The 25,228-nt window shown below is 38.5% G+C and overlaps 1 protein-coding gene and 2 pseudogenes across 8 annotated transcripts; 2 read left to right on the top strand and 1 right to left on the bottom strand.

Moving 5' to 3' along the window:
- Positions 1-4,820: 4,820 nt before the first annotated feature.
- Positions 4,821-8,421, bottom strand: LOC131331094 (uncharacterized). Of its 8 annotated transcripts, none has more exons than XM_058364924.1 (6): positions 8,162-8,421; positions 7,822-8,029; positions 7,629-7,733; positions 6,364-6,495; positions 5,931-6,132; positions 4,821-5,038 (listed from the first exon to the last, which is right to left on the bottom strand). In XM_058364924.1, the coding sequence occupies exons 2-6, from the start codon at positions 8,002-8,004 to the stop codon at positions 5,007-5,009; spliced, it is 654 nt and encodes a 217-aa protein (XP_058220907.1). In that variant the 5' UTR covers positions 8,005-8,029; positions 8,162-8,421; the 3' UTR covers positions 4,821-5,006. The 8 variants fall into 8 exon arrangements, with proteins under 8 accessions (XP_058220907.1, XP_058220909.1, XP_058220906.1 ...); XM_058364926.1 differs by having other exon boundaries at positions 8,165-8,398; XM_058364923.1 differs by having other exon boundaries at positions 7,629-7,754; positions 8,165-8,292.
- Positions 8,422-9,824: 1,403 nt separating this feature from the next.
- Positions 9,825-12,343, top strand: LOC131331093 (GTP-binding protein BRASSINAZOLE INSENSITIVE PALE GREEN 2, chloroplastic-like; annotated as a pseudogene).
- A 1,752-nt stretch (positions 12,344-14,095) lies between these two features.
- On the top strand, positions 14,096-23,089 carry LOC131328289 (homeobox-leucine zipper protein ANTHOCYANINLESS 2-like; annotated as a pseudogene).
- Positions 23,090-25,228: the final 2,139 nt, after the last annotated feature.

The raw sequence follows: 25,228 nt of genomic DNA, 5'->3' as shown, positions 1-25,228 counted from the left end.
AAATAAAAAAGAAAAAAAAGAAGAAGAAGCAAAACAATGTACATGGACTATTTTTAAGTTACACTCAGTGATTAGATTGGCTTGGACGGAGCATTCGGATTGCACGTATATTTAGTTGTGGCAAGTAGGGGAGCAGGCTTTGCATTGTCGCTTATTAGACAAGAGACTGAAGCTAGTTTTTCTTCAGCTAAGAATCATTAACGTATCTTATTTACCGAAAAGGGAACACATCACTGAAAACACAAGCCAAGCGGGTATACATTAGCGGGGATTATGGAATATGGGGTAGTTGAAAGTTCGTCCACATGGGGTCCAAAGGTTGTCCATAATCCTAAACTATAAAATGTTCATGAAAGGGCGCGAACCCTGACCTCCCATAAAGAAAGGACCAGGAAATAGCAAGGTCAATATCACTTCCAATAATTGTATCACAACCATACGTTAGTCTACATTAGTCTTTACATGTATCGAAGAGGCTTTGTCTGACATGCAGTCAATAAATCTCTTAAGCACTTTGAGAACAACCAGGGCTGCCCAAGAGTTTTTAGTGTCCTAAGCCTAATTTAAAAAAAAGTGTGCCCCTTTTTAATATAATGCATTGAGCTTGTTCATCAAAAAAAGAAAAAAAGAAAAAAGAAAAGTGTGCCCTTAAAGAGTTTTACTTAACAATTTTTACAGCAACCATCACAATCCAAGAAAGTCAAACCAATATAAAAATTTATTAATCATTGAATATGAACACAAACCCAAGTAGTAAAAATATTTCATTCTATTGGGCTAACTTATTGCCTCAAATTGGACATTTTTTCTATTGGACTTAAAAAGAGTTCTATTCAAACCTAAGTAATAAAAATATTGGAGTATCCCTAAAATTTGAGATTTTTGGGATGCCCAAGGCTCAGGCCTTTTGAACCTTGGGGGTGGGCCGGCTCTGAGCACAGCTTATATGGCTCATCTAGATATCCTTTAAAAAAAAACCTACATTTCTCTTAATATTTCCTTTTCTTTGATTACAAAGAAATTGGTATGACTTGGATGAAGGCATCAAATGAAATCTTGAGAATTTAACAGTATTTGCAATTCCATTTGATAATGTTAGAATTGAAATCTATTTGCTTATGTTTCTAGAAAGTTCAATGCCAAAGAACATAGCGGTCATCTAGAGAGTAGAGACATAGTAAAAAGAGCATGATAAGACAGGAAAATCAAATTTCATTAGCTTAATCACATGAGCTTTTCGACTAGATCAACTTCCAAATATCCACATTCATGTTAAGTAAAGACAGCCTTAGTCATATAGATTCAACAACCCTTTATCCGAATTTTTCTCTTTGGCCGCGTCAACTGAAACACAACCCTAATTCTCAACAAATTTAATCAAGTTGCATATAGCAATATAAGAATTAGAGAAGTGCTACAATACACACCTCTTATTTGGGTGTGTATCATATGCACCCTTATTAAAATACACCAAAATGTTATGAATCCCAAAATGTTACGAATCTATTGCTAAAAAGTTATGAATCATATTGTTGAAAAGTTACGAATTTTTAGTATAAAAGTTATGATACGAAATAAAATGTTATGAATGACCGGTCCTACAAGTAATATTTTATGAGATGACACAATATGAACCACACAATAGGTGCATATGGTACACACCTTAAACGGGTGTGTATTGAAGACTTTTCCTAAGAGATTATGGCGAATGACTCAAATTTGAAAATCACCAGTCAAGAAAATAGCTCTAGCATCGCATTTAGCCACAACCCCCAACATTTCTCTTCCAAGCCAGCAAACAAGTGATTGAAAGTTAAAGGGCAAACATTCTTGCAAACCTATTAGCCATAGTATCTTAAAGAAGGTCCACATGCCACCAATTATGATTACCAAAATCCACCAACACAGCGTTCTTGTTTGAAACGTTCGATAAAAAACAAACAAAAACTGCTCGGATGAAGCCTTTTCAGGTCATTTTTTTTGCTGATTTCTCGCGGGTACCCTTAAAATCACGTTTTGAACACATTGAGCAGCTTGGCATCATCGAAATTCAATCGGAAAAGGGAGGTCCGCATTTTATTAAAATGAAGTGGTCCTTACGGGAGACGGACTGTGTCTATCTATATATATATATTATCCCGAATTTGTAGCCCTACTTTGCCTAATCAAACAAATCGATCACAATTTTGGTGAGGTGTTATCATTGCATTGGTAAAAATAGAAAATTTACTGTAGGTGCTGTAGGACTTTTGAAGAATGATACTTTTGTTCTAGGATCAAAATCTAAACTGCATCAAAATTGGGTGAAATCCCTATTACACAGGGATAAGATCTTGCAACTGCTATTCCCATTTAAGCTCCACAAAGTTATATATGTTGGCATGTTGCCTCGTTAAACATTCAGGCATTTCTCCTTTTCTTTTTTTTCGCAAATACGTTATACTAGTATATACTACATGAGTCTAGGCCTTAATGTAAATGTACTATTTCACAACAATAGCAGTCGAATGCAAGGAAAAAGTTCGGTCAGGTATGTATTCCAGTTAATGTTGTTTTGGATGCGACACAAACTTTATTTCAAACATCGATTTATGCACAAACTTCACTTGGGTAAAGCCCATATAGTATTCATGCCCATCCTTGCTGTTTTATAAGGAAAATGGAGTTGTTTCCCATCCAGGTGCTACTTTACCATATCCGAAATCCAATGATTCTAATAAACTACCTGCAGTAGTTAAACTAGTAGTAAATGCAAAAATTTTAAATTCAAAATACGTGTAAATAGACACGTTTATGGACGAGAGGGGAGGGAAGGGCAGATCGAGGAGGCAAATGGAAGGGAACAAAATTGGGAGAATATAAGAAATTGAGTATAAACAACACATGACCACATACATATATTCAGCAGTATCCCGTACTATGGACGGGACATATAGATACAACTTATATATAATGTATATACATATGGAGCACGGATACCGGTACACAGTACGGGTACAGGACTATTTCTGGTGTACGCTTAATTTAGATATTACACATAATATAGTTGCGCAACACAAGAAATTCCATTGTGTCTTCCACTCTATCAAGTGCAAAATAACAAACGCCAAACACAATTTCTGCATTTTATCAAGAACAATATAGCACACCTTTGAATACTTGATCCAATTGGGGAGACACCTCCAAGGCCATTTTGTAATGGTTTAGAGTTGCCGGACACGTCCGCCACAAACAGGAGTAGACGTGTTTGTGCTTCTTAGGTTTTTCTAGAGTTGATTTTCTTTTCTCCATGGATGCGCTCTCCCTCTCTCTCTCTCCCCGTTTGGATTTCAAGCCTTAACTATCTTCTCCCCCCTCTCCATTTTCACAACCAAAAAGGCCATCTTCTCCCTCGCCTCACCCAGCACGCAACCAACAGCAGCAACCCTCCACCTGGCCGCAACAAATGTAAGAACAAACCGGCTTGCGGTCGAGCACGGCGACGTTTGACCCCAGATTTTCAATTCTTACTGAATCTATGAAAATTACTGGGAATCATTTTTAAAGCATCCAACTCAAATCAATTAGGAACGAGTGAAAAGGCCGCCCAGACTCATATACTAATTTTGGAGAAGATAATTAGTGATGTGGAACAAAATCCAACAATCGTCGTTTTCAATGTCAATTTTCACACCGAATACTTGAAAAATTCAAACACACGCTAGCAAGCTACCGGGTTTTATTTGGTTGGTGTCATGGACACAATATGTAGATTTGTGTCAAAAAAATAAGGGATTTTAGCAGTTTATATGCCAACGACACTTAAAGAAATGAAGAGAGAGTGAACAAAAAATTGACTGGTTGGTTAACTTGAAGACGGAAAACGAGAGAGAAAGAGAGTGTTCATTCACAGTGCATATAGTCATTTTGGACAGGTGTCAGTGCGCACTCAAACAGCAATGGTGTTTTTTTTTTGACAAAAAAAAAGTGGACCAGTTTTTTTTATGGACATATCACCCAATTTCTTTTATGAATAGAAACCAACAGGGGAAACAGACACTGCATACCGACGGCACTCGGGACCGCTCTGGTCAAGTCCAAGGAGGTTGCTCCGCTGACAGCCCACTCCAACCCTCTTTTGATGATTAAAAAAAAACTAAAGATGCACATCGCGTCGGGTAATGCTATACCTCGGCTCCAACTACCTCCGTTTCTTCTAAACCATCTGATCCAAATTCAAAATCACCCCAATTAATGGTTCAGTTAACCTCTATAATACTCCTAACCAATACCTCTATAATACTCCTAACCAATAAACCGGGCTGGGTCATGTCGGGTAACGCTATATAATAACGAAAGAAAGCTATAGAATGACGACCCAAATACTCATTCCAACTAGAATTTCATTTCCCAAACACAAAATGCTACTTTCACGATTTTTGTAAATTTTGGAACTCACTATGCATTTTGTAAATGAAATAGCCCGACAAACAAACTTTCATTTCTAAATTTTGAAAATTCTAAAAACAAAAAAATGAAAATGAAATGGTTACAAAATAAGGCCATAGAATCCAAAACAAAGAAGTGGCTAATTCTTCACTAAAGAAAGCCATCTTGTATCTCTTTGTGGAGTACCAACCAGCTAATATATATAAATACACTTTTAACTGGTTAGCACTGTAGTCTCAACTCTCAACCCCAAAGGGAGGTTTTGTTTTGTATATTCGAATTCTGAACTGCATCAAAATTGGCCAAACTTAGAAGAAAAGAAGAGAGAGCTGCAAACATTGCGATACGTTGGCTAGAGTCACCAACTCAAGAATCTACACATGCAAAGCCCATTCAAACTACTGTACTGCTGCACTGATATAACAGTAGGATAATCACGACAAGTACCCCATAATATGCGCAGGTTAGAAGCAACAACCACATGCGTAAAAAGGAAACAAGTTTTCGTGATCCACCTCACCGAAAAAACATTTTCATGACATGAACCTCTAAACTAAACCAACATCATAATACTACTACTAGTCCTGCTGCTGCAATGTTTCCCCAGGACCTGCCAATAGCACAAGAGAAGGATTAGTCAACAAACAACAAAAACTATAAAAACAAACCTGTACAATGTTTCTTCAGGGACAAATATCTACAGTAGGCCGCAACAGTTAAAATATCCTACACAATTTTGTTACACATAAAATCTTCAAAGGTTAATTTTGAAGTAAAATCCCTATAACACGGGGATAAGATCTTGCAATTACTATTCCCATTTAAGCTCCATGAAGTTATATATATTGCCTTGTTAAACATCGAGGTATTTCTCTTTTTCTTTTTGTCCAAAAATTGTTAAAATATGTTACATGAGTCTAGGTGTTCATGTAAATGTACTTATTTTATGACTATAGTAGTCGAATGCAAGGAAAAAGTTCGGTCACAGATGTATTCCAGTTAGTGTTGGTTCGGATACAACACAAACTTTATTTATTTCAAATATAGATTTATGTACAAATTTCACTTGGGTAAAGCCCATATAGTATTCATCGCATCCATACCATTTTATAAGGAAAATGGAGTTGTTCCTCATCCAGGAGCTACTTTACCATACTCCAAATCCAATTATTCTAATAAACTACATGCAGTAGTTAAACTAGCAATAGATAAACCAAAGTTGGTCAAAAAACCGACAAAGTTTTACGAACATGGTTGCCCTACCGGGAAGTTTCCCAGGTGAGTCATCCATCCTCACGTATTGTTTAACAGTGCATCACGCATGCTTTTTAACAAGAAGACAGCAATAAACAACTACTAATACAGAAAGGGGGACAAACCAATGGTTTGTATTCAAAAGCAGCAAAAAAGAAGAAAGGAAACTTAAAGTGCATAAAACCATCAGCAATCGAACCGTTGATACATAACCACAAAAAACAAAAAAAACAAAAAAACAAAGGTACCTTCGGGTAGCATGGATTTCTTTTGTTCAAGCCTGCATAAATGAACCTCGGTCTCTCTTATAGATTTGAACACCCGAGTCTGGAAGTTTTGGGGTCGAGAACCAGGCTTCATGTCCTTGGCCTGAAAGGTTACATAATACAGAATACCACCAACGGACTTCATATTTACTCGAATGAGCTTGACAAACTTGTATGTTGTGGCCTAACAATTGACAGAAAAAGTTAAACCGCAATACAAGTAAAGAGGTTAAAGAAGTAAAAGGGGGCAAGAAGCTATCTTGTATTAGTTTGTGGAGTACCAACCAGCTAATATAAATCACTTTAACTAGTTCACACTGTAGTCTCAACCCCAAAGGGGTGTGTGTTCTATTCAAAATCTGAACTGCATCAACATTGAGTGAAAATGAAATGATTACCAAAAGAATGCACTTACGTGTTCTTCATTGTAACCTTTGATAGCCAACTTTGCTAAGTTCTTTGGTATACTGCTACATTGACTAAGCGGGACTGGGTAAATAATGCCACCACGTCGACTGCCCAGCGGAACATACCCAACATGAAACCCCTGTACGCGTATGAAGTAGTAAATGCAAAATTTTCAATTCAAAATATGTCAGTACACACCAGCAGACAGACACGTTTATGGATGAGAGGGGAGGGAAGGGAAGGGCAGAGGAGGCAAATGAATATACGTGTGGAGCCCGGATACCGGAACGCAGTACAGGTACGGGAGTATTTCCGGTGTACGTGTGCTTTATATATTATACATAATATAGTTGTGCAACTTAAGAAATTCCATTGTGTCTTCCACTCTGTCGAGTGCAAAATAACAAACACCAAAAACAATTTCTGCATTTTATCAAGAAAAATATAGCACGTGTTTGAATACATAATCCAATTGCGGGGACACCTCCAAGGCCATTTTGCAATGGTTTAGAGTTGCCCGACACGTCCGCCACAAACAGGAGTAGACATGTTTGTGCTTCTTAGGGTTTTCTAAAGTTGATTTTCCAACCAAAAACCCCCAGCCAGCAAGACTAGACACCAAATTACCACAAGTATCGAATCAGTTTGCTAGTATAGACTTCTATTGCAAAAATAGCTCAAGTCAATATAAAGAACCCTCCTTTGAACTACTACATGCAACATGAAGCAGAACCAAGCATGGAGAGCATAAATTGAAACCTCGCTAGAGCAAAGCTTACTCAATTGCAATTTAGCCACTGGAAAACAAAACCCAAGTTCTGTTATTCTTTTGACTTCAAATAGACTGAGGTTCTAGCCACTCCCACACACCATCAATTAACTGACATACTGTAGGAGTCATGCCAATTAAAAGACATAATCTGACTAATTTTATTATTTTTATTAGTTCAAGAAAAAACTGGACTAAACGCAGTCAGATTCCTTGATTAACTTTGTGTGCTCCTGTAAACGCAGTCAGACCCTAGATTGTAGTTGTATGCCTTATGGAACAAGGCTTTTAAGATTTCCCTCAAACCACCTTCTTCTAGGCTGTTAAGGAATCATCGTCTTCTTTATATAGAAGAGTTGCTTTTCAACATCTGTCCTTCAGCATCTCTTTAACAGCCTCTCATATAGCTTGAAGGACTTTAAAAATAAAACTTTTCCAAGCTCTTGTGTTATTATACAAGACTAGATATATGCAGCAGATGTCAGAGTAGAGAGAATACATACTTCGGTCTCGTTGGCCCTCTTAAAGTGAGCCTCTTGCTCCTCAAAGGTAAATCCACGAAGGGTCAAGCGCGGCTTCTTCTCCCCTCGTTTCCGCTTCTTCGGTCCCTGTTGTTCCATCACCAAACCCTAGAGGAGATGGAAAAGGGCATATACAAAACAAAACAAAAAACATAATAAAATCCATAGTGTTTACCGTTGGTTGTAGATCTTTGGGATGATCGAATGGACAAGCAGCTCCAAAATCACAAGTCCCGTCATACTGGTAAATACCGCAGACAGGTTTGCCAGGTCTTTCTGGATGAATGATGGGACCATCCCTCCTCCTCTCGCTTATTGTAGTGGTGGACTGCGTTGATACGCTTGTCGGTGTTTGCATCGGAATGATTTGTGGATTTGAAACCCTAATTACCCAAAAATAATACTAATAAGTACTCCAATCAAATTCGATGATTTCTCAAGCGGAAACTACTAATAAATTAATTTGAGAGGGAGACTAGATGAACAAGGAAGATCTGAGAGAGAGAGAGAGAGACCACCGTCGGAGTCGTCATTGATCTGAACTTGGAGGTGCGACGGGAGAGCGGGCACCTGCCATGCGGTGCCGAGCACGCATTTTGGCGGTTCAACCGTGATTTGAACGGCCAAGATTTGTTTGGACTTAAAAAGGTGTTTTGATAATTTTATGTTTAAAAAATTACCCAAACAAATTTGAACCGTGTAAAACACATTTGGACGATCGAGATGGTGATCGGCACATGTGGCCGGTGTCCACCCGGCACTGAAAAACTTCTGGGCGCTGCTATTCGCAGCCATCTATTTACTCTTATAGCCCGTTAAAAATTTCTAATTATACTCGACAGTTAGTTACCTAAATTGAGCTATATTTTCAGCATCCAATTATCGAAATATAATATTTTTTTCAACAGATGTTTACCGAAAATGCATGTTCGGCAGTTGTTCACCGAAAGTTGAACATATTTTCGACATGTAGTTACCAAAATATAACCTTGTTTTCAACAGCAATTTACTGAAATGTTATTTATGATTTTCAACAACCATTTACCGAAATGTAGTAGGTTACGGGAGAAAATAAAGGGTTGCGAATAGCGGCGCCCGAACTTCTAGACGGAGAGGATTTTATTTTATCTCGGGATCCAGATATTTATTTATTTTCATTGAGACCCCTAAGGTTTACTTTAATAACGAATACACCCCACACGTAGTTTCCATGTACGTTTTACTAACATTCCTAATCGACAATCATTTGCGGTGATGAAATCAGCCAAAAGCAACTTATATCTTAAACTTTGCCCTTTCTGATGATAAATAAAGGATAATCTAATATGTTATGAATTATAACTTAAATTGAACAAAAATGACTTCCTTTACTACTCGAAAGAACGGTTTTTCGTTTTTGACAAAGAGAGAAATTTATTACTTTAGGATAAATAAAAGTTGAGCATTGAAATCTTTTTAATGCTATATGTTCTATCATTAAACCGAGTGAATTCATCAATATAAGTCACTTTAGCTATTTTCATCTAGTGGCATCAGAAAACACGACTAATGGGGACGCATTTTTTAGCACATTTCAATAAAAAAAAAAGTTGTAATAAACAAAATTGCTAGAATAATAAACAACTTTTTCTCTAAAAATAATAAAAAGCTAGCATATTTATTGAGAAAAGTGACTTACAATATAAACCAATTGTTTGAATTGTCTAAGCGGATCAAGTTAAAGAACAATTTAATACATGAAGTAAAATGCAATAATTAGCAAGTTACCACTCAACTTGTTCGACTTAATTGAAGTTGGCTCGAGATGGACTAATGTGATCATAAGTTAAACTCTCGAACATGGAAGTCTTTCTATTTTCAAATTTTGTGTGTGTGTGGGGTTAACATTCACCGTGTTTGGTTTAACTTTTTCAATTTTTATTTTCGAGAGTTATTTTTAAATTGCAACTAGCTTGAAAAATGTAGGTGGTGAGTCCCTTTTAAATGACTATTTAAAACTGTGCATAAAAAGTATACAACAATAATTAACTCTTGATCCAATAATTTAACTGTCGGATTACTTTTTTCCTTCTAATGTATATTACGTTGAAGCACCGGCTTGAAAGAGCAAGGGGAACGAACTTATCTTTAAAAAATGAGGCACCCAATCACTGTATATTGGGTTCATTTGGTTCGTTTTAATAGGGTTGCCACTCGGCTCGTTCAGTGCGTTTATATCCCGGTTCCACAGTCGCTTTCGGAAGCACAGAGGCATGGCAGCGTTGTTATCCTCAGCAATTCTTCTTTCGGCAACCACTAAATCCCACCCCGAAATTATCTTTCAATGGCATCTTTCGAGGAAAGACATCGCCTCCACTTCCTCTATTTACAGGTCAGTTAAATTTTCATCTGGGCTTTCCTTCATTTTCTGGCAATTTCCAACTATTTTATTCGAAGCCCATTTGTATGTTCTCCCACAGTCCTTGGTGAGAAAAATAATAGGAATTACAACAAGAAAGCTTCATTTGTGTGTCTATCAGTGGAGGGTAGAGAATCAACAATCCAAGCCACACATAAGAATCCCAGAAAAACCAAAGAAAAAGTGATAGAGAAACTAATTTTGAGTTATGGGAGAGACGAGGATGAGAAGTACGGGTCTATTTGCCCTGGTTGTGGAGTTTTTATGCAAGATAAAGACCCAAATCGTCCTGGGTACTTTCAAGAGAAAAAAGGGTGAAGTGAAACAGTTGTTAGAAGACGAGGAGGTAGGTTTTGAAGAGTCTGATGAAGAGGAAGACGATGAGGAGATGCTTTTGAAGATTTTAACGAAGAGGTAGAAGAAGAGGGCATTTTGGATGAAATTGATGGTAATTACACCGAAAGTGTGGAGGTAGATGGAATTTGAAAAATGAGAAGGGTATTGAATATTGATTGGGATATGGAAGAATGGGAATCTGCATTTGAAGACGAAGATGATGATAGTGATGAGTTGGATGGATTTACGCCGGCTTCTGTGGGTTATGGGAATGTAACTGAAGAGTCTATTACTGAGGGAAAGAAAAAGAGGGTGTCAAAAGTAGAGAGGAAGAAGCTGGCTAGGGAAGCTCAGAGGGAGAAAGAAGTCACCGTTTGTGCTCAGTGTCATTCACTGAGGAACTATGGGCAAGTGAAGAATCAGACAGCTGAGAACTTGATACCTGATTTTGATTTCGATCGGTTGATCACTACCCAGATGATGAAACCTGGAGGCAATGTCGATGCAACTGTGGTGGTTATGGTTGTTGATTGTGTTGATTTTGATGGGTCATTTCCTGGACGAGCTGCAAAGTTTAGTAAGAAGATGCCAAAGCTTGTTCTCGTGGCAACAAAGGTTGACCTTCTGCCATCTCAAATTTCCCCTGCTCGGTTAGACAGATGGGTTAGGCACCGTGCAAACGCTGGAGGAGCACTTAAGTTGAATGGAGTGTATTTGGTTAGTGCGCGAAAGGATACAGGTGTGAGGAATGTGTTGGCCTTCATAAAGGAGTTGACGGGCCCACAAGGCAATGTTTGGGTTATTGGGGCTCAGAATGCTGCAGGTAAGTCCACATTGATTAACGCACTTGCTAAGAAACAAGGGGTGAAGGTCACAAACTTACGGAAGCTCCGGTCCCTGGGATGCTTGGGATATTGAGAATTGGGGGAATACTGCCGGCCAAGGCAAAGATGTATGACACCCCTGGGATTCTTCATCTGTATATGATGTCCACGAGATCAAATAGGGAAGAGCAGAAAATGGTTGAACTACGAAAGGAGCTAAGACCTCGAACTTACAGAATCAAGGCAAGTTGTGTGGTTTTCGATCACCTGAAATTTTTCTCTGTTTTTCCCTCTTTTCTCCATTTTCAATTGAAGGTAGCTGATTATAGCTTTTGATCAATAATGAAAGTTCTTTGTTGTCTCGTTGTAGATGTCAAGGAATGGCATATGAGCCTGAGTGATCTCTCCAATCATTGCCAACTGGTTTTGAATTGGACATTGTTAGCATGTTTTTTTTACTCCCTCGCAATTGCAAGCCCGTAATTGCATGTAGAAATGTTAACAACGGATCCAGAACATGGGCATAACAATGAAGCATGGTGCACTTAGGAGTTAGGACACGACTTGAAACCACTTGGCGATAAGTGGAGAGGCCACCCATACTAATACTTGTCTTGGAGGTGATGATTAACCGATGGGGGACAAGATCTAACAAAATAATGTTTCAACTTATTTTGAAGGTGGTGTGTGCCCGAGCTTAGCTATAAACTTCATGAAAATAGTCTTGGAGACTATTTGTTTTTGCTACTATCTCAAATGTTTCAACTGGTTTTCCATGTGGTACTTTTTGCTTTAATCACATATAGACAGTTGAGGAGGTTTTATAGTATCTCTTCTGTGCTTGTGCACGTGCTTTCCATTATTCTGTCCTTCACTATTACACTATTGTGAATGCTGCTTAATGTAAGTGGCTCAGCTTTGATTCTTGATACTTTTGTTGGCCTTCGAGTTGTTTAATTAGAACTCACACTGGACCTAAGTAAACAAATTGGTTTTTGCAGCAAGGACAAGCTGTACATGTTGGTGCCTTAATGAGATTAGACCTTAATCACGCTTCCAGGAATACAATCTATATGACGGTTTGGGCTTCACCAAATGTCTCTCTACATATGGGAAAGATAGAGAATGCTGATGAGATCTTGAGGAAGCATGCTGGCGTCAGATTGCAGGTATATATCCGTGTAATAGTTGCATACAAAAGTATCATACTTCTCGACTTGTTTCCAATTTGCTCATGAAGTACTATGTGTTCTGCACCTTTGCTACTCTCTCAATTGTATGCTCTGCTTGTCCAGTGGACATGTCTTAGCTAGATGACCAAACTTGGTGGTTTAATGTGCCTTTCCCTAGGCTAGGCTCATAACTCGAACAGTTTCTTGACTTCTTCTATTGTGACACCAAAATGGCTTGACACTTATAGTTTCTCTTACCTTAGTAGAGGATGTTGTGGCACCTACGAGGCTTGCCATGTGCTGGTGGTTATTCAGGTACCCGCAATATGGAAGTAGGTTTCGAAGTTTGAGGTTCAGATCTTATTGGGCCTGTGAATTATCTTTCGCTACTGTAAAGGGAAGAACCACTAAATTTTAATCAGAGCGAAGATGTGAAACTTGTGTATAGATGTGGTGGCATAAATCTGCCACATCCATGGGGTGGTGTTATATCTAGTGTCCAGCAAGAACAGACATTTTGTGTACTAGTTTGCATCCCTCGGTGCCACTTAAAATTTATGCATTCTTAAAGAAGAAAAATAAAACGATTTGAAAACAATTCGAACATGTTATATCTCACTGTCCCTTGAAGTTGCTCCCCCAGGGCATAGTACCAGTAGTTACCTTACCTGGTATGCCCATGCGATTAGTCGGCCGAAGCCTTGGACAGCATTGGCCAACAAGAAAAGTTAATATATGCAAAAGCGAAAAAATGAAAGCAACTCAAGGACGATAACTATAAAGATTTAAATGTAGAGCTCAACCTTGAGAATCTTGTATCCTTGATCAACTCACTTTTCCATCTCTGAAAAGACTACACTGCTTTGGAGCGATACCAATCGCTCCTTCTTGTAGTTGACCTGTTGGTTCCTTACCATTTGCAGTTAGGACTAATGTTACATCCTCTGGTGGTTTCAGGTGTCTTACTGAATCTATGAAAATTAGTGGAGAGGCCGCTTAGACTCGTATACTAATTTTGGAGAAGATAATCAACTGATGTGGGACAAAATTCAACAATCGTCGTTTTCAATGTCAATTTTCACACCGAATACTTGAAAAATTCAAACACATGCTAGCAAGCTACTGGGTTTTATTTGGTTGGTGTCATGGACACAATATGTAGATTTGTGTCAAAAAAATAAGTGATTTTAGCAGTTTATATGCCTACGACACTTAAATAAATGAAGAGGGTGAACAAAAAATTGACTGGTTGGTTAACTTGAAGACGGAAAACGAGAGAGAAAGAGAGTGTTCATCCACAGTGCATATAGTTTCATTTTGGACAGGTGTCAGTGGCACTCAAACAGCAATGGTGTTTTTTTTTGAAAAAAAAAGAAAAAGTGGAGCAGTTTTTTTATGGACATCACATAAATTCTTTTATGAAAAGAAACCGACGGGAAACAGACACTGCATACCAATGGCACTCAGGACCTGCTCTGGGTTCCGCACAGATGATGTGAGCCGTTCAATAATTGTAAAATTAAAAAAACTCATCCAAAATGCTACTTTCATGATTTTTTTTGGGTAAATACTTTCATGATTTTGTTAATGACAACTCCGACAAGCGTAACAACGCAGTCATCTACCTCTCATGTGGTTTAGGTCTATAAGTGGGTCTATGGAAAACATTAATTAACCTAGGCATTTCTGGGATCATAACGAAGGATGCACATACCACCGATGGTGGTAGCCTATATGGTATGCCAGTCTATTCCCCCACAGAAGACTCAGGTTCAAGTGACAACACGGGGCATAAATGGACTACCACCATCTAGTACCTATCTGGTACCGTAGTGACGCCCAAGGGGAATTGCTACGGCTTGAACTGAACATTCCACTGGCAAATAAGAAGACCCTATGGTCACGTCCAAGGAGGTTACTCCGCCGGTGGCCCCTCCAACCCTTTTTTGATGATTAAAAAAATAACTTAGGATGCACATCATGTCAGGTAACCCTATATAATACTCCTAACCAATAAACCGGGCTGGGTCATGCTGGGTAACGCTATATAATAACGAAAGAAAGCTATAGAATGACGACCCAAATACTCATTCCAACTAGAATTTCATTTCCCAAACACAAAATGCTACTTTCATGATTTTCGAAAATTTTGGAACTCACTACGCATTTTGTATATGAAATAGCCCGACAAACAAACTTTCATTTCTAAATTTTGAAAATTCTAAAAACAAAAAAAATGAAAATGAAATGGTTACAAAATAAGGCCATAGAATCCAAATCAAAGAAGTGGCTAATTCTTCATTAAAGAAAGCTATCTTGTACTATCTCTTTGTGGAGTACCAACCAGCTAATATATATAAATACACTTTTAACTGGTTAGCACTGTAGTCTCAACTCTCAACCCCAAAGGGAGGTTTTGTTTTGTATATTCGAATTCTGAACTGCATCAAAATTGGCCAAACTTAGAAGAAACGAGGAGAGAGCTGCAAACATTGAGATAACGTTGGCTAGAGTCACCAACTCGAGTATCTACACATGCACAGCCAATTCAAACTACTGTACTGCTGCGCTGATATTACAGTAGGATAATCACGACAAGTACCCCATAATATGCACAGGTTAGAAGCAACAACCACATGCGTAAAAAGGAAACAAGTTTTCGTGATCCACCTCACCGAAAAACATTTTCATGACATGAACCTCTAAACTAAACCAACATCATAATACTACTACTGGTCCTGCTGCTGCGATGTTTCCCCAGGACCTGCCAATAGCACAAGAGAAGGATTAGTCAACAAACAACAAAAACTATAAAAACAAACCTGTACAATGTTTCTTCAGGGACAAATATCTACAGTAGGCCGCAACAGTTAAAATATCCTACACAATTTTGTTACACATAAGATCTTCAAAGGTCAATTTTGAAGTAAAATCCCTATTACACAGGGATAAGATCTTGCAATTACTATTCCCAATTAAGCTCCACGAAGTCATATATATTGCCTTGTTAAACATCGAGGTATTTCTCTTTTTCTTTTTGTCCAAAAATCGTTAATATATGACTATAGTAGTCGAACGCAAGGAAAAATTTCGGTCAGAGATTTATTCCAGTTAGTGTTGGTTCGGATACAACACAAACTTTATATATTTCAATCATAGATTTATGTACAAATTTCACTTGGTAAAGCCCATATAGTATTCATCACATCCATGCCATTTTATAAGGAAAATGGAGTTGTTCCTCATCCAGGAGCTACTGTACCATACTCCAAATCCAGTTATTCTAATAAACTACATGCAGTAGTTAAACTAGCAATAGATAAATCAAAGTTGGTCAAAAAACCGACTTCTTTGTTTTCAGGGCTTCGATTACTTCAACTGACCGGGACTCGAAAAGGGTTATTCGGATAATCTACATAGAGACCCCATTGACTAGCCTGCGCCATTGGAGTCAAAATTGTAAGTCATCTCTAAAACCTGCAAAGCACCAACCTTTTCAGTGCTTACAAATTATATTGTGTAGTCTCCTTTAAAAGAACAGGGAATTTGCTTATATATCCTCTGCCCCACCCCCTGTTTTTTGCCTTGCTAGTTTTTTTTTTCCCTGAGGGTTAGGGGTGTCCTGGCTAGTTACGTGCATCTTGACCTAATCTCCTCCTTGGTCCGGTCAAAGACAAGCAATTCATGCTGGGACAAGGGGATTCAAATTTACTTCCTTGCGAGCATAAAATCAAACTCTGGTCAATTGTGTGGGAAGCAAACACACCAACCAACCGGACTAACCTCAGGGCTTTTTACCTTGTTAGTTGTTACTGTCAATTTTAAAAGGTTTATCTTTTGTCCGTACCTTCCACTTATGTTCACAACCTGTCTCTACGACTCTACATATGTTGCATGTGTGATATCATGATATCATATGCAGGAGTTTCGCATCCACCTTTTTTCAATGGTTTTCTTTTCCTTACCTTTTTCTCCTCTATAAGAGAAAATTTAGTGTTTTTTACAACGTTCTTAAGAGATCGAGATCGAGAGAGAGAGAGAGAGAGAGAGAGAGAGAGAGAGAGAGAGATGTGGGGTTTAGCAGCAATAAGGGTCTTGGTTATACTGTACTGCACTAAACCATGTTTGGTTATTAAAATTTGTGGGTTCTGGTTACTGATTTGTGAATTATCGAGGGCTGTTATGACAATCTTTTCTAATGTATTTGAAGTGCCGGTGATGTCATAGCGGACAACGATAAACAAAATATAAGGATACATATTTGTGAGTGTTTGTGATCACTTTAGAGAGAGAAGAGGAAGGGTTTAATTTTCCCACTACTTATGATTCTTGGGGGTGTCATTGGCAGTACTGGTGGGCCGGTGGCAATGGTAGTGAGGGCACCATGTCCACTGCTGCAATGGCGCAGCCCCCATGTCACTGGCCCTCAGCACAAGGTTAAGTGTATAGACTAGATTCACTTTGATTGCGATGCAGCATTAAGGTTGTACCTACATTCTGCTTGTGTATTCAAGATGCTTTTTGGTAGTTTATTTCAATTATCAAACTGAACCAAACTAAGCCTTGTTTCATATTCAATAGAGTTCGGATACTCACCACCCCGTTTTGACAGCAGCTACAAATTCAATGACATTGAATTCTGGGTAAGAGACATATTATTTCTTGTTTCATTTAGCTAGTTTTTGGTTGTTATTTTCTGGATTGATATGCAGAAACTGAATATGGATGTTAGAGGTGAGAACCAAAGGTTTGGACTTGGTAAGAAGCTATCCTTGGATAGCAAGCTAGTTAAGTTTTGGTTTCAGAATTGGCGAACCCAGTTGAAGGTAATTTATTGACGTTTTCTTTTCGTTCTCGATTTGCTTTATTTTCTATGTAAACATTGATTTTTCTTTTTTAACTGGAACTGAAATTGTGATTGGATCAGACCCAAGTGGAGCGCTATGAAAACAGTATCCTTAAACAACAAATGGAGCAACTTGTAATTGAGAATATTAGAATGGAGGCTATTAGGAAATCCAATTTGTAACAATTGTGGTGGTCCAGCAATTCTGGGTGACGTTTCTATTGAAGAACACCATTTGAGGGTCAAGAATGCTCGATTAAAGGATGAACTAACTCGGGTCAACGCTGTGGTGCACAAATTCTTAGGGAGGCCAATATCATCTTTAGCCGCTTCCATCCCCTCTCCAGTGTCAAACTCTAGCTTGGAACTTGTGGTAGGACGACATGGCTTCAGCGATTTAAGTTCAGTTGACACCACATTTCCATGGGAGTTGATTATGCGTTGCCTATGGTATCCATGCCTCCAAGGCTCCAACAACATCAACAACAGTTGGCATGGGCGGAGTTGATATACATTTGGATAAACCGGTGTTTCTAGAGCTTGGATTGCATGCAATGGATGAGTAAATTGAGTTGGCCCGCAATGATAATCCGTTATGGGTGCAAAGCTGATGGAGGAAGGGAAGTATTAAAGCAAGAGGAGTACATGAGGATATGTCCTCCTTGTGCTGACTGGTTCAGTACTTCAGTGGTCATTAATAGCTCGGCTCTTGTGGAGACATTGATGGATGTGGTACGCTATTCAATCATTATACAATGGTTCTTGATAATTTTTTGTTATTAATTTACTAAACGTTGTAATCATTGTCTTACTTTACCTGTATGATGTGGTGAGAGTTGAATTTTTTTTTTTTGTTGTAAATTAGCTGTCTTAGAATTACCATTTGTCGATCTGGTTGCCATATTTTCTATATAATGGTGCTTATAAATGGCACTTGAATCAATTTTCCATCTTAGTGGATAAGCTTCTATTCACATTGAATTCAGAATTGAGATACTCCTTTCCTTTATTGTAGAATCACTGGACAGAAATGTTTCCGTGCATGGTTGGTAGAGCATCTGTAGATGTGATTTTCAGTGGAATGGCTGGTTCCAGAGATTGTGCTCTGCAACTGGTACTGTACTTCTTTGGTTTCAAATAGTACTATTCTTTTCTGGTTTCTCCTTAGCTTCAAAGCCTCGACTTAAACTATCACTCTGTAAGTGTTTGCGGAGTTCCAAGCTCTCTCACCATTGGTCCCCATTCGACCTATAAAGTTTCTCTGTCTCTGCAAGCAGCCCACAGAGGGGGTGTGGGTCATTGTTGATGTGTCCGTTGAAGGCATCCTTGAATTAGATGCACACCCATTTGTGAATTGCAGGAGGCTTCCTTCTGGTTGCATTGTACAAGACTTGCCAAATGGTTCTTCCAAGGTAATCAGTACCAAAGCTTATTATGCAACCCATGGGTGTTTATAAAAAATGGATTTGTGGAGGCAGTTGAACGGTATAATACAAAGTTAGGCTTTGTAGACAAGAAAGAAGAACGGAGGAAGAGAGAAACGAATGTGAAGGTAGAAGGCTTAACTAGCATCTACACTCCACATGTCTTATGTCATTCTTAACATAAACTGAGTTAAGAAGCAAATAAAGACACTTTTGACACAGTCATTTGTTGGAAAACGGAAGTGGCACAAATTCATGCACTAAACAAACTCAACTTTTGTTGATTTCTAACACAAATGCACTTACAAAATTACACCTCTCAGGCTGCGTTCCTTTAAATTTATCTTAAAATAAGTTGGTTTGTCATTATTTGATTTTTTTTTCGCATTTGTTAGTTTTGTGCCAAATTTTTGTGGATTATTGATTTGTCTCGATGAGAGGAATCGGAAAAGTAAATTTTTTTTAACTTTTACCCAAGTATTTTGGGAAATAACCACTTATTTCTTGGTTATTTCTCAAAATTCTCGGGCAAAAGTAATTTTTTTTAACTTTTCCGATTCCTCTCGTGGAGACGAATCAATAATTCACATTAGTTTGGCGCAAAACTAACAAATGTGAAAAAAATTCAAATAATGACAAAACCAACTAATTTTAAGATCAATTCAAAAGAACGCAGCCTCAGACTCACACCTTGTAACTCTATTTCTCGCATCCACTGGTGGTGGGGGAGTCCCCCGCAGGGGCTCCCTGATTCACTCTCTCCTCTTTCTATTGCTCTATTTTCTCTCTTACTTCCCACATGTATTTATAGCACTCTCAAATCACAAAAGTCCAAGAGCAAATCAATCAGAAATCTCCATGGATTTTTCCAAATCAAACGTGGGAATCGGAAAGTCCACAAAAGCTGCTTGGTGTGATCTTGAATAGTACCTTCCCTGTATCACCGATGGGGACCCACTCCAATAATCAAGATTAAATCTACAACAGCATTTACCAAGGGAAAGGAAGATGACACAGAAACAAAAGCAATAAACTTAGCTTCTTCACTTTTCCTTGTCTTCTTATCCTTTCCACAAAAATCCATGATGCATAAATTTCCCATTTGACCTTAAAAAGGAATGCATCAAGATACTGTTTTTGACATTGGGTTCAAAGCGATCCTTTGAGTTGTGCTACTTAGAACCTGTTATGTCTGTGTTACTTATAGGGAAACTTCTATATGTTCAATGGGGTAGCTCTTGATTATTTATAATGGGACCATTCCTGAGAATCTGAACCTTCTATGATTATTTTACTGCTTCAGATGTTTATATAGAATAAATTTGTACAGGCTTCAAATTTGAAGCTAGGGCTGTGTAGTTTCTACTTATGTGTTCTACTGCTGATGCAGAGATGAGCTAAATGAGGATATCAACATTTCAGCGTCATTGAACTCTCTACTTCAATACCTTCAATAGAATGCATTTCTAATAGTGAGACTTATATTAAGGTGAAGGCTTGTGTTTGTCCTGTGCTGACAAGAGAATTCTTATGACGCTTGTATTCTGCTCACTCTCTTTCTCTTTCACGTCCTTGCCCACAAAGGTGTATTACCCCAAAACAGTCTTACGTTGCACTTTCTCGACTTTAGATAATTACCTGCATCTTGTTTTCTCCTAGAAAAAGTCATGAAAAAGGCTGTTGTCGAGTTTTCTGAATTCAACCTGTTTTAGAACTTCTTGTCAAGTTTTCTGAATTCAAGCTGTTTTAGAACTAAGCAAAACAAAAGCTGATTTATAAAAAAAATAAAATTGAAGCCCTTTGCCTGTCTTTTCTAGCCGTAGCATCACCCCCTTGATATTTTACTTCACGGTTTGTATTTCCAAGATCTTTCTTGGGTATTCTCGATGAACTATAAGCTTGTTTTCGTGGAAATGACATTTTTGGTATGCGTTTTATTTAGAATCTCTTTATACACACGTGCTTGGAGACTTGCACCCGTGTATGCACATGGTTGTGATCAACTGATTGTTGCATATATTCCAAAAAATTAAGTAGTGCTTCCGTCAGGAATGAGGCTGGGGGATGTTCGGCACATACGGAAGTGATTCTTGCCTTGCTTGTATAGTGGAATAGATCAGACAGATTGAACTAGTTTTAGGCTTCATCAACTGGACCCATACTGAAATAATGGATGTATGCTTGACAGCATGTGAAGATTTTTATGTAGCACAAAGAAAATCCAGAACAGGCGGTAATTGTAGCAAGTAACTCGCAGGTTGCTTGGGTTGAACATTCAGAATTCGATGAGAGTGTGATCCATGATCTCTACCGCCCATTTAACAGTTCTGGTATTGGCTTTGGGGCACATAGGTGGCTTTCCACCCTACAAAGGCAAAGCGAATGCTTGGCGGTCCTCATGTCCTCTTCCATCTCTACTGAAGATCACTCAGGTCCACCTTCTCTGGAATTGTCCTTTACTTTTGCAACGAAAAGGACTCACGAATCGTCTGTTCCCAAAATTCTTGTCCATGTCCTAGTCAGCCACGCTAGATAATGCTGATCTTGAAATGTCTAAATTTCTTGTTACGATTGTATGGCAGAAAGGGCACTGGGATGGCTGGCAGGATGTTTCGGGAACACGCGTACATGTGTCTTAAATAAGTGATTAAATTGTTACAAAACTCCGTGCAACAGGAATTACTCAGTGTGGTAGGAGCAGCATGGTTAAATTGGCGCAATGCATGACTCGCAACTTCCGTGCTGGGGTTTGTGGTACTATGCACACGTGGCAGCTGGTTCAAGTTGGAAGTGTAGGGGAACAATTGAGGTTGATGATCCGGAATAGCATGGGTAGCCCTGGTGAACCACCTGGGATTGTCTTGAGTGCCACATCTGTTTCAATGCCGCCTGTTTGATTTCTTGCGAAACGAGCAGCTGAGGAGCGAGTGGGACGAGTTATCTCATGGTGGGCCGATGCAAGAAATGGTCCACATCCCTAAGGGCCAAGATTGTGCGAACTGCATTTCTCTTCTTCGTCCTTCTTTGAGTAGTCATCTACTTGATCATGATTCGCTTACAAACACATATAAGTGCGAAACCCTTTTGTGTGTGTAGTTTGGATGCAACACTAAGTGAAGAGATCGTAGGTCCAATTCTGTTTGAGCTTGCAAAAAACACTAGCTTTTTAAGGCTCTAGCAAACCTTTTTGGCCTAGCAAAAAAGGTTATATATTTAGCCCAAACAAGAAGCTAAATAGACAAAAAAAAAAAAACTATCCCACACAACTTGGCTTTTTAGACATCCCCAAGCACAATATTACCGGGGGTGTGGCAATCCATAATGCCAGTAGGTGGAGACTACAAATCGTCTCATCCAGTGTTAGTCCCAGGGGCTCGAACTCTTTTTTTTTGTTTTTTGTTTTGGTTGTTGTTTTCTTATTTTGCGATGGATTTAATGGTGTGCCGGGCAGACCATATTAGCAAGCGTGATGGGTGGGACTGACGCGGGGTAGGCCGCATGTTCTGCCCTTCTCGACCTCCCAAATAGGCCAAACCCCCACTTCCTCTGCAGGTAGGCTGCAAGATCATCTCTTTTCCTTACGAAAACCACAATTAGAACCCGACCCAAGATCTGTCAGTTCCCCCTACTAATTCTGCACCATCCAAGATCATTCTTGATGGACACTCTGAAAAACCAGCAGACGGCATCAGGGCTTTATGCTGTTCGTTACGGATTGAAATTACTTTTTCCTTTCTATTGGACCTGAATAACCATACGTTCACACAAATTTCAGGCTGCTGATATGAATCAGAATACAATGCTAGTATTGCAAAAAATGCAGACAGATGCATCAGGCTCCCTCATAGTGTACACAGCAGTTGAAATCCCTGCGATGCAGGTGGTGATGAGTGGTGGAGATTCTGCCACTGTGATTTGCCATAGTTCCCGATTCTGCTGTGTCTGGCAACTGCAATGGCACTTTGCTCCAAGAAAGTCGCGGCGGTACTGGTGGCTCCCTGCTGACTGTGGGGTTCCAGATATTGGTCGATTACTCTCCTACAGCCAAGCTGACAATGGAGTCTGTCGATACTGTAAACAATCTCGTTGGTTGCACAATTCAGAGGATCAAAGCTGCTCTTAGTTGTGCTGTATAGCAGATTAACTTCTTTTTTTCTTGGGTAAGTCGGAATAATATCCAAGACAAATATACATAGGAGATGTTGAGATGGAAAATTCACACACAAAAAAGGTTAAATTATTTCTGGGTTTTGAGTCAAGAATGAGCCCTGTTGAACTCTTGCAAAAGGGTGGTTGTGGTTCGGGTATTGACTCACTTGACCCAAGAGATGAACGCAAACTCTCAATTGGTTTTATACACACGTCTATATTGGCCTGTCTTTGTTTTTGTCTTGCTTTTTTGTTGTGTTGCTACTTCAAGTTCTTAAGCTTTTTCTTTTTGTTTGTCTTGATTTTGGTTTTTGGTTGGAGGCTAATGTCTAACTGTGGTGAATGCAATGTGAGTCGGACCTGGGATCTTGTAATGCACAAAGATATAGTGCACGATTGGAGCCGTCTATCTTTATAATTAATAGTCCAAATTTCAATAACTGTCCTACGTATATTACCTGCAGGATGCTTGTAACGAATTTGGACCATTAAAAATATTTTTGGACAGCTTGGGTCATGCACTAAACCCCTAGGGCCCGTTTAGATTCGGATAAGGATTGAGAGTATTAGTTATGAAGGGGGATAAGATAGTAGGGATATTATGTAAGAAAGATGGGCCCACATTGATGTGACGGGAGATTAAATAGTACTTGATTTGGATGAGAGATAAAATGGGAGATAAGATTATTTTGTAGTTGAAATGACAGAAAGAGGGGGTATTATGTAATAATACTCCAAAACATTCCCATAAATAATCCCCCGCCGGAGGTATTAGGGGGTACAAGAGAATCCGGAATTTAGCTAATGCCCCGGCAAAATGTGTTTTCAAACCATGGCTTAACCATGGGCCCACGGTCTAAGAATGGGGTATTACTAATATCCCTTCGGTAGCCCCCATCCAAACAGGCCACTATAGTGCACTCATACAACACAAGTTCCTGGTTCGATGTGTTCATGAAAGCCTTTTCTTTTCGCTAAAAGCATTTGGGTATAATTTTACATTTTTTACTAGCACGATGTTTTGACACATCTTTGACAACGTTTCTAGTTATTTTGTGACAATTTTTAGGAAAGAGTGCGGTGGTTGCCGATTTATTAGACACGTGTTTAATTATGGAAGGGAAAATTTCAAAATACCCCAAATTTACACTCAATGGCGAATAGACTCTCAAACTTTTAAAAAAAAAAATTCAACTTTATACCTAAACTTTATTTACGTTAATTAAAATGTCTCATTTTGTCCCAATCTGTCAAACGACTAATGGGACTTGATGTTGGAAAAAAACGGAAACAAACGGTGGAAATAAAAGTTAAGAGGGCTGATGATGGCTTAAGTTGTGGATGAATCATCCACTTTTGGAGGAAAAATCTCCCAACGCTAAGATTGCTTCCATAATTTCTGAAACTGCAAGCTCTAATTTCTGAAAGCATAGGCACAAATTTTGTAAAAAAAAAATTTGGGTTCATTGCTGGTTGCATTGGGCATCAAATTTCACTCTTGGAGAAAAAATGGCTCTCTCACTTATCTTGCATATATATAGTGTCTAGATTTGATGAACTTGAAAGAGGGACCTTCCAATTATGTGTGAGCAAAAAATCCGTCAAACTGCGAAACTAGTCCAAACCGAAAGGTTTGGTTCGGTTATTTAGTAGTATGGTTTGTTCATGGTTTAAAAAAAATTAGAAACCGCATTATATAGTTTGGTTTGTGAATTCACGTTCACGGTTATGATTCCAAACCGATCCGAACCATATAATATATATAGTTTAATTATGATTCACCAAATAAATATAGAAGCCTTAGACAACTATTTTCCTAATTTATTGATTCTATTAAATCCACCGCAATATTTAGTTTTTCTTCCCAGCCAAGATAATTTAGACTAAACTCCTACATATCACAACCCATGAGAGAAAATTCTACACGGCCCCTCCATGTAGAATAGGTTGAGAGGCAAAGTGATGAAGAATTGACACGTGGCCAATTTGAAAGCAATTGTTTCAGCCTTGCTGATGCTCGTTCTCTTTTGATACCTTGTAGAATAGATACTTGATTATGAGAGTTTTAAAGACAAAAATAAATTATGACCCTTTAAGATACAATGATGAAAAAATAAAATCTCCGCTCCGGTTCAAACGGATTGAAAGTTGGAGTACTTAATTTTTTCACTATATTTGTATTCTAAAGGCTCAGAGTTAATTTTTGTCTCTGAGGCTCTCATAATTAAGTATTTGCTCTACAAGGTCTCAAAGAAAGAGTAGATACTTAATTATGAGAGCGCTGAAGATAAAAACTAATTATGATCCTTTATGATAAAATGATCAAAAAAATAAAATCTTCGCACTGGTTCAAACGGATTGAAAATTGGAGTACTTAATTTTTTTTCCATATTTTTAAATATAAATATTTTTAGATGCCCACAGATTTGATCG

Source organism: Rhododendron vialii, chromosome 6a (assembly GCF_030253575.1).
Source record: "Rhododendron vialii isolate Sample 1 chromosome 6a, ASM3025357v1".
In the NCBI taxonomy this organism is placed as follows: domain Eukaryota; kingdom Viridiplantae; phylum Streptophyta; class Magnoliopsida; order Ericales; family Ericaceae; genus Rhododendron; species Rhododendron vialii.
Note: the sequence above shows the minus strand (reverse complement) of the source record. Positions and strands in the feature narration are given on the sequence as shown.